Source organism: Kryptolebias marmoratus, linkage group LG6 (genome assembly GCF_001649575.2).
Source record: "Kryptolebias marmoratus isolate JLee-2015 linkage group LG6, ASM164957v2, whole genome shotgun sequence".
NCBI lineage: Eukaryota > Metazoa > Chordata > Actinopteri > Cyprinodontiformes > Rivulidae > Kryptolebias > Kryptolebias marmoratus.
In genome coordinates, this window is record NC_051435.1 from 28,415,271 (window position 1) to 28,425,677 (window position 10,407).

At 37.8% G+C, this 10,407-nt stretch overlaps 1 protein-coding gene across 8 annotated transcripts in view; it reads right to left on the reverse strand.

The window, feature by feature from the left end:
• The window catches only part of LOC108248636 (abl interactor 2-like), an 82,128-nt gene extending 71,825 nt beyond the window's left edge, over positions 1 to 10,303 (reverse strand). For 2 of the 8 annotated variants that reach the window (XM_037976063.1, XM_037976062.1), the window contains exon 1: positions 9,450 to 10,301. In XM_037976063.1, the coding sequence (XP_037831991.1) occupies positions 9,450 to 9,566 (117 nt within the window). In that variant the 5' untranslated portion in view covers positions 9,567 to 10,301. Of the gene's footprint in view, positions 1 to 9,449 lie in introns of all 8 variants that reach the window. The other 6 variants (XM_037976067.1, XM_037976066.1, XM_037976065.1 and 3 more) reach the window with 5 other exon arrangements.
• Positions 10,304 to 10,407: the final 104 nt, after the last annotated feature.

Below are 10,407 nucleotides of genomic sequence, written 5' to 3' on the forward strand. Positions count from 1 at the left end.
TAACTCCTTCAGTGTTCGAGCTGCTGGTGGAGTTCAGAGTTAAGAAGTAAAGAGTTATTGATTCCATTTTAACACCTCTAGATTTGATACGTAAACACTTTGTTTTAACACTGGATTTTAACTACTAATAATATACATCCCAGAGTTACATTAACAGAATGTGACTCTATAAGTGTAAAATTAACTCTGCTTTTGCACAAAGTCTGCTAACACCAAAACATTTAACACTTTTGAATTTGCTGTGTTGTCGCGCTTTGTGGTGTTGCGCATGGCTCCGCGCACGGTGCACGGACCTGAGCAAGTGGTGTAGGGGTTTATACTTGACACTTACTTCGGTGCAGTATCCTTCCGTGAGTTTTGAACTGTTTGATTATCTTTGTGATCTCTCATACAGGGATTATATAAATGCTGATAGAGGCAAATCAGCTCCACTGGAGCAGTGAAATCGTCCATTTTGAATGGAGCGCCCTTGCGGTCTGCGCAAAGTTACTAAAATTGGGAGGTGCACGACGATGCACCTTATAGTCCGGTACGCTTTATATATGACAAAAGTTCGAAAATGTACCATTCATTGACAGTGCCTCTTATAGTCCAGTGCGCCCTACAGTGCGGAAAACACTGTTTCCTTTATTCTGAAGATACAGCTTTTTTTCTGATTTGTCTGAATTTTATTAATTGCAGTGGATTACTAGGACACAGTGTGGTGAGCTTCTCTTGAGTTTGTTTGTTTGTTTGTTCTGATTATTTTGCAGCTGCCTGAAGCCACTGTGGTGACTGTAAACTATAATGCTCTGTGTTATTCATGACAACAATCTGAGCAGTGTTATGCTGCATGTTAAATGACAGCATTTACTTGCTAATAAAAGTGGCTTGTTTTTAAAAATAAATAAATAAAAATAAATTTTGAAGATGAATTTGACCAGCTGCAAAAGTTTGTCTGAGACACCATTTATCCAGAGACAAGCTGACAAACTCACAAATCTTCTTCTGATAGAAGTGAAACAAGAATTAACATTTTAAGTTAAGTTTGTCACTATAATTGACAAAGAATTAATGTAAGAGCAAGACATGGCTTGACTTTCAGTGCAGAGTTCCAGATATTTTGCATAAATTCAGAAAATCGTGCAAATGTAAAACTTATAATGTGGGGAATTTCTGCACACATTTTAACAAAGACAAAAATGTCTGTTAAAATACTTTCTGTTTCTACTCTCGGTGGAGGAGGATGCTTTTTTCTCTGTCTCCCGTACCCTCCCCCTCTTTGCCCTGCTTCAGCTCAGTGTCTTGTCTTTTCCTTTGGAGCCTCTCTTTGCATATCTTCCAAAATTTGTGAATTATGGATTTGGTCAGCGCGTCTCTCAACACAATTGATCAAATTTTCTAAATGAGAAAACAGGGTTTGGGGGAACCCTCTTGTCCAGACGGGACATTTTTCTCCAGATACACAATGGACTCCTGGCAGGAGTGGAGGATTGTGTGTCTGTCGATACTGTCAGTCGGGGTTGTCGAAGATGTGTACACAATTGGATTTTTGATAACAGGCATTCTGCTTTTTGGAGTTGGCTGGCATATCAAGAAATTCGGAAAACCTCGGCAGCTGTTCCGGCCACTGTGAGGCTGCCAGGCATGTATGATGGGATCTGTGGAGCGATCGGCACTCAGACTGTGAGCAGAATGTTACGTGAACAGAATCGCAGACTGGATGCGGTCGGTCCTTTCACAGGATCGCAGGCTAGATGCGGTCCCTGGACTCGGGGATTAAATGGGATGAATCTTGGAGAAAGATTGAAAGTTGTTTGCTCGGATCTGGTGGAATAGACCTGGAATTTGGCTGTTTGGATTCGCCATTGAGGAGCACCAGCTAGACTTTGAAGGCAGACGGAAAATAAGAGTCGGCCTGACCCAAAACAATTATTGCTATGTGAATCTGGCTCCCTTGTGCCGGCCTTGGTGGCCAGCTATCTTCAATTCCTCCTGGATTTTATGTAAATAAGATGCTCTGCCCCGTCCCTTGCCTAAGGACATCTATGGATCTGCTCTGGGCTGGCTGATAAGCATTCCATCATATTATCAAAGAAAATGGCCTCTGTGACGTGATTCATGGAATTATCTCCACCGTCTGTGGTTTCTCTCTTGTCTGTCACCCTACTTGCTATCTGCACCTAATGTGGCTTCTTTGTTTTTTTTTTCTGTTAGTCTACCCTTATCAAATACATTTATCTTATTAATACTTCTCTAAGAGGAAAACGTATTCATTTTCACATATTTCCTCTTAGATGAAAGTTTTTATCATTATCATTATTTAGTTTACCCCAGTAAAATGGATTTATCTTATCAATGCTTCCCTAAGAGGAAAACTTCTTCGTATCTAAATGGTCTATTAAGACCTGTTATCACTGTATCAACTTTAATATTTCCTCTTAGATGAAAGTTTTGATCCAAGTTAAATAACAGACTTTAAAATATTCCCATTGATCTATAGATCACTGAACGGCTCTGTACTTAGTATACTAAAGACTTATTATCATTATCAATATCATTATATCAACCGTTCTGTTCGCTAGAATTGCTTTTGACCTGATTGATGTTTTTATCTCTGTATTTCTATATCTGATCTGTACCTGATTGTTGTTTAGGTTATACATCACTGACTGACTTACAGATTGTAAGTTTATTCAAATTACCTGTTATAGTCATACCAATCATACTATTAGCTAAAACTACTCATTACTCTGTTATAGTTATCTTATCTCTGTGTTTCAAATGCCTCCTCTTAGAGGAAAGTTTATTTTATTAGCTAAAATTTACCTGATTAATGTTTTTCTGTATTTGATTCTGTTGTTGTTTCTGTGTTGTAAAGCACTTTGGATCGCCTTGCTGCTGAAAAGTGCTATATAAATAAATTTCACTTCACTTCATGTTTAACATTGAGGGGCTTGGATGCAACATAGATTAATAGTTTTACAAGGAAAAACAATATTTTATTCATGAACACGTTCCAAAAAAACATGCCACAGCAGGCAATGTTAGCAGTTCAGCCAACTAAACTGATTTATTAGGCAAGGGTTAAGAAGCTGTGCATAGATAAAACTTTGAGTTGATATTATTGTGATGAAGAAGCACATCACACTCCAAAGTACAGGGTGTCACCTCTGTGTCTGTGGTACATTTGTCAAAACTGAAGTTTTTAAGCAGAGTAACAACATATGAAGATAACACTAAGAATGTAATAAAAGCACAAGTTAACTTTCACGAAACAGAACACGGATTTCATATCTAAAAACTAAAAACTTGTGTCTGCTTCCATGCAGGTTCAGCTCCAGTTTGCCAATCAGAAACCCTAAGGCTCAGCCCATTTCGCCCCCACAGAAGCTGTTCCTGGCTTCACCACTGACAGTGGAGGCTGATACGCCTTCAACTGGAAAACCAATCGCCATGGTTTCCAACCCAAAATACACACATGCACTCAGCAGGAGCATCCACATCCAGTCTCCTGCAACAGTGCCATGTGTTTCCAATGAGCAGCAGGAGGTTGAATTACACTCCAACTACCTCTGCTGACAGCGAACCGGTACCAGCTGTGATAAATCACAAAGGTGAAAACAGTCTGTGAGAAAGCCTAATGCTCTGTGCAGGCCAGTATGAAGGCTTCACTGATCAAAATGCCCATTTCCACATTAGGATTTATAAAAAGAATAAATCCTGATGAAATGCTGTGGAGATCTGGCCATTTCCTTTTGTTTGATTCATTGATTCACATCATGCTTGTCAGTTTTAGGAATTATTTTATTTTCCTCTCTTTTAAGCCAAATTTTCAGTAAAAGGTGTTCTGATGTTCCTAGTTTCTCTGAGCAGTTTAGGGCCAGAGGTAAATCTAGCTTCATGTTTCTCAAGGATACACAATCACACTGTCATTTAAGGATATTTATTAAATGTCATGCAGCATTTAATTTCTCCAGGCAAACAGACTTTCTGAGGGTTATGACTGTAGTCCCAACAAGTTTGCTTTTGTTTTGTCAAGGAAACATGATTGTACAACACTCGGATGACGGTCAGGACAACCACACTACTTATGCATGTGACATTAGACCTGTTCAAAAAATAACTTTTTCATTAAACTTATTCAAACTGATATTATTCCCATTCTCCAAGATCTAAATTAACTAAATATACCAGTTACTTTGATCTTGACCTTGGCTATGCCTGCCTCAAGAGCCATGTAGTTTTATTGTTGATGTTTTTCAAAAACTGCAAAATTCGGGATATTATGTCCTTGTTTTCACTGAAGCTTCCCAGAGATTGATGTTATAGCATTGAAAGTGGTACCAAACGGTAGCTAATAAAATTTTCTTGCATAGGGTATAAAACACATAAACACCTGTGTAAATTTTAACTAATTTTAATGCACAAACATACATATTTTTTGATGCTTGGAAAGGATACCAGCAACAGTGGCATCAACAAGGGTGCAAGCACAATTGCTTACAACTGCAATTGTGCTTGTCTTTTTCTGTTTCAGTTCTTGTTCAGCTAGGCTCAGAACTCTTGGGCAGTCCTTATCCAACTTGTCCCACTTCTCTTTCACATTCTTGAACATCGGGTTGTCAGGACTCCTAACATTGCCGAACACAGCCTCCCATGCACCTCCAATTATTACCTCTGATATGTAATGGCGACAAGCGAAGTAGAATACCTTTTTGTCTAGTTCTTCTTCAATCAGCTTTGCTGCACCCTTGTTGATGCCACTGTTGCTGTCATCCCATATATATATAATATCAGTTTGAATAAGTTTAATGAAAAAGTTAAGCTTTGAACAGGTCTAATGTCACATTCATTAACAGCAATGGAGGAGTCCGAAGTTGGAGCTGTGTGTTGTGGGTCTTTAGTTTCATTTTTAAAGCACAGTTTGAAAGATCACCACAAACATTTAAGAGAAGTTCTAGGGGCCAAGACTCATACAGCAGGCCGGTGTACTTTGCTGAACACATTTTAAAAAGAACATGCCACAGCAGACAACGTTAGCAGTTCAGCAGCTTCTACTTCAGCAATGTTGATGCAGTTTTAATGGTATATTTGATAGCCGTTTACCTTTATTAGGCAGAAATATTAGAAAATATCCTGCCTGAATTGACCCCAGTTTGCATCAGAATTGCTACAGCTAGATGCTGCTGTTTGTGCTTGAAAAATGACAATTGAGCTCAATGTAAATGTGTAAAGTGAAAGTGATGGTGAAATAAAGCTTTACAGGAAAGTGTTCAAATGAGTCAGGCATTTTAGAGATTAAAGCAGTTTTAAAACAGCCACAATCCACTTTGGTTCTGCTCAGACTAGCCATTAGCTTGTCAGTCTGGTCAGAATTGAAATCGGTTTCTCCAAACTGAGTCTTTGATATTATTGAAACGATGATGATCAGATTAGTAATTTATCTTTTAAATTATCCGTATTTGTTTCCACAATTTCTGTTACTCCAACACTAAATATTAAAATTAATTTAATAATGAATGTCATGAATGTTGGTGTTTTGGGGGTTTTGTGTTCTTTTTCTGGTATTTCTTGTTTTGGTTTAGTTGTCTTTTGGGGTTCTCTCAGTTCTTGTATCTTGTTTTAGTTGTCTATTGGTTTTCTGTTTTCCTTGCCACTATTCACCTCCCCAGTAACTTTCCGGTCACGGCTGCCATGCCCACCTCCTCGTCATGTCTTCAGCTGCAACCAATTTTCATTTCTCCCTCTGTCCTTAAAAGCTGGTCTTTGTTCTCCATTCTTCACTGGGTCATTCCTTTCGTTTTTGCCATCCTTGTCGGGTTCCATGCTTTGCCTTGCCTTGCCCTGCTTTGCCATTTTGTATTTTGTATTTGTTTTTCTTTGCTGCCACACCAGCCTTTAGTTTTGTTAGTATTTTATTTTAATAATTTAGTTTCATTTTCAAGATGAGTCTGCGTTCTGGGTTCACCTCCGTCTCCCCTCCTCTGACAAATGAAGGCAGTGTTAATATATTAACTAGATGCTTTGTTTTAAATTAATAAAATAAAAATAAAAGGCTGTGAGCACTTCCTAATAGGGTGATTAGAATAAGTCAAGTAGGTCCTAACACAGGTCAATCCTGAATCCAAATATTTAGCACATAAAACAGCATCAGTGGAGGATCATGTAACAGATCAAATCATCTGCTTGCAGTTGAAATGTAGGCCATGCACTGAGCACCGAGTTAGTGCTGTTAGGGCCATTTAGGCTGTATGAACAGTTTAATGAACTAGAAGGTGTTTTTGGTTTCTTGAGAAGACGTGATGTGATTGCTGAACAGGACAGAAAACAGTGTTATGAGTCATTTCAACAAAGACAGAGGTAAAAAGAATGGAAATGAGAAAAACATAAAGGATTGGAGGAACTAAGATAAATAAACAAAGCTTCAACAAGAAAAGTTAGACAAATATTAAATAAAGAGTGACTGTATAAAGAAACGTAGCCAGTCAGATTACTTTCCACTGATCTGATGACAACATGCCGGTGTTATGAATAACCCCTGGGGGCTTTTCCATAAAGTTATGAGCCTAAAATCTGAGCAGGTCAGACCTCCTGTTTATCACTTTTAACACTGATTGATTGGATCTGAGCCACCGCTCACCCAAATAAAAAATAAAGCACAATGCACACTATAACTTATGTTATTGTGATCACAATGATTTAATCATACACATCAAAACTAATTACATTTTACAGAAACATCAATGAAACTCAACAAAAGGCGCTACTTTTAAAAAGGTTGTCCATTAAATGTTTCTAAAACCACTTTTATGAGCACTGCCCTAAAAGCTTTTTCTAAGCTTTAAAAGCAGCTGATGGATTGCTTGAATGTATCAGTAAAATAGAAAAAATGTGCTGCCCTTCTTTCACTGCAACTAGATTTCACAGAGACAACCCAAAGTGACACAACTGACACTGCCTGTGTGTTCTTGTTGCTTTTTTTCCTTGACTGACAGAGTGTTTCACACCCACAGCTGCTCACATGGGACCATTATGAAATGTGGCTACAAACAGGTGTGTATTTAGAGCCAGCGAAGGAAGAACAGTTGTTTATAACAGCTTTGCTAACCCACACACACTCACGCTGCAGTCGTGTCTCCACCAGTTAAGCACAGGTGGAGGAAGGCAGCCCTCCACACAGAGAAGAACTTGCAATCTGAAGAAGCCATTTGTTCATCACAGAATGTGACATATAAGCAGTGCAAAAAAAATCTTTGCTTTTTTTTGGCTTCTGGACTGCTAAAAAAACCAAGCCAAACATACTAGGCAGGTAGGAATTAATTAAGAATATGTGGCAGAATATGACAATATAAAAATTGTTTTTAAAGATAGAAAATATCATTACAACGATTAGGAGCAAAGCCTTGTTTAAAATAAAGCATAGGCTCAAATCCCAAATATAAGTTATTAGTTAAATAACTATTGTCAGCTATGTACATAGATTTCTATGATTATTGGCTAGAACAAACAGCAGCAGCGGCTAGCTGCAGCACTTCCATTGGAGACTGAGCTCACTTTCAGGAGGGACTTTAAATTTTTCTGCCAAAAAAGCACATAATGTGAAATGGATGGAAATGTAAAGGAAATTTTGAAGCTTGGAGTTGTTTTAAGACAAACTCCACTTTGGATTTGTTGATCCATTTGGTCGAGCTGTAATTAACTTGTCAACACAGTCCAGGCAAACCAGAGCGGATTTTGCTGTCTTAAAACCTCAATCTTCGAAGCTTTTTTAGCAGTTTTACACCTCTACACTGCTGTCAATTTGACATTACGCTGTTTGTCCAACAGAAATGTGCTGAAGTTACTGCTGGCTATGTGCCAGGCTGCAGCAGAAGTGTTACAGCTAGCTGCTGCTGCAACTATCTGCCAATTATCACTAAGTTTAGTACCAAACCATGTCTTAAAAAACTGACTGTGATGTAATAGCCTATAAATAATGTATGCATGAACCGCTATGATATTTTGGGATTTAAAGCTGTTTAAATGCAGCAGAAATGCTCTTTAGTTTTAGCTGCGTTTGGACTAGCTTTACTTGTCAGAATTAAACTTTACCAAGTTTCAGCTGTGATGGCTTAACAGAAAATAGCTGACTGTGAAGGCAGCAAATGGCCCAAATCATCAGCCTTCTTCCACTGTGCTTAACAGTATGAAATGTTTGTACAAATATGAGTATAAGTGTTTATCAAATGTGTATTGTGGCCATTTTATTTTTCTTTTTTGATCCTGTATGTGTTGAAAATAATGTTTTCATAAGTCTTTTAGCATCTTCACATCAGACTTTATAAAGGCAAGTTGTGTTTTAGTGGTCCTTTATTAAAGAAAAAGGCTTTGTCCTGGCAGTTTTTCCAGACAATCCATATTTGTTTATTTTTTTGTTACTTCGTAGTCAACCTTTAACTTTAACATGCTAAGCTTTCAACACTAAGAAGTAGCTCTTGGATTTCCTGCAGTTTTCGGAGATTAGATTGGTGTGAAATGGGTTGCCACAGTAATTTTTCACTTGTGAATAATCTTTCTCACTGCAGAATGATGAGATTGTTTGCAAATGACACACACTTCCCAGACTGATGAGCAGAAACAATTGCATCTCAAAGATGTAAATCTTCCAGACCACAACATTTCTGCTCTATATGAAGGTGCTCACGTATGCCAATCATGAACTTGATGATTTGCACCTGGCTGCCTAATTTTTTAATAAGCATTAAGGGAAGAATTATTCTTTCACACACTTCTTTTGCAATTAGGCTTAGTTTTTGTTAAATAAACAATGATATTGTATACTGATTCATGTGAAGTTGTATTTCCTTTAATTTATGATCTGTTAAGGACCAGATGCTTTTATTATCATGTCCTTATAGTGAAAACAGGAACACTGTGGTACAAAGTGAGTAATTTGGATGGCTTCGCTCCTTTCCATATTCATTATGAATCCTAATTTGAGCGTCATGCCAGACTGCCATTACCAAATCGCTATTTCTACAATTCCCTGCATATCTGTAAATGTCGCATCATATATGACACACTCTAAGTCAAAGTACAAATAAAGACCTATCGTTTCTTTCATTCGGCACGTATACTATAAACCCATCTTACTAAATACACGAAAATGAAAACTTTTAAAACTAATTTAAATCAGTGACATTCTCTTTGCTCCGTAAATCACTTCTAAGAGTTCTTTCTCGCGAAAATAAAAAACGCCGTGTTGCCATTAATAGTTGTTGATCCATATAATGGGTAAGTTTTCTAAATAAATTCAGTGTGACTATTATCTCCTACAGAAACCACTACAGGATCATAACGCTGTTTGTGGTACCGAGTCATTCCATCACTCCTTTCTCTCCAAACCACCCACTCCCGGATGACATTTACCTCAGTATAACATTTTAACTCTTTTTTACGCTGTTTCTGTTTAAAACATTCGTCTGTACCTGGACATAGTTGCTCTCGCAGTATTCCGCGACTCTTTCCAGGTTGGTAAAACTGTCTAGTAAGGCTCTCCGTCCCGCAGGAATTTCCTCCTCCAGCAGCATCTGCAGCTCCGCCATCTTTACATGGTTTTCACTACTAACGGCTGCGGCTCGCGCTGCCTGCACGGGTCCTGCTGCCTTCGATGGCCGTGGGAAATATCACAACCGGGACAAACTGACCCAGAAGTACGGCTTTTAGGGCACTGACCTAGACTTGTCAAGGTTCATGGACTGAAGGCTCTGTGGTCCCAGAGTCTAGGAAGGGATTGCAAATAGAAACAGCAAACTAGTCAACAAAGGTAAAAACTGTCAAATACAATCATAAACCCACGAAAGAGTCAAATTATTATTGTTATGGGGGAAAAATTACAGTTGAGTGGCAAATTTGCAACATACATGAGGAAAAAAATGTACAAGGTCCAAGAAACCTGCAACTCAGACAGACAGAAGAGGTGAAATGTTGAACAAGTAACAAGAAATAATCAACAAATAAAAACAAAAATAACACAAAAGTACAAAAAAAAGAAGGAAAAAAAAGAAAACTCACACACAAATACAAAAGCACAAAGAGACCACAAAATGTACAGACTGTGAGTGATCGAGAAACACGTAATGATTGCATAAAAATATCCAAAAAATAAAAACTACAATGAATGGCTGGGTCTTTAAAAACTATAAAAACTAAATGATCTCATCAGTCACAACAAATAAAAGGGTTATGACCATGTTGCAACAAAATATTTTGTTTTACAAATTATAAAAAAATAAGAAAGTTGTATTCAGTGATGATTAGTCACTAAGTTAATATTACTGACTTCCGCCAAGGAGGTTTTGGTTTATGTTTTTGTTTGTTTGTTTGTTTGTTTGTCTGTACACAAGATAATTCAAAAAGTAAAGAATGGATTTCGATCAAATTTTC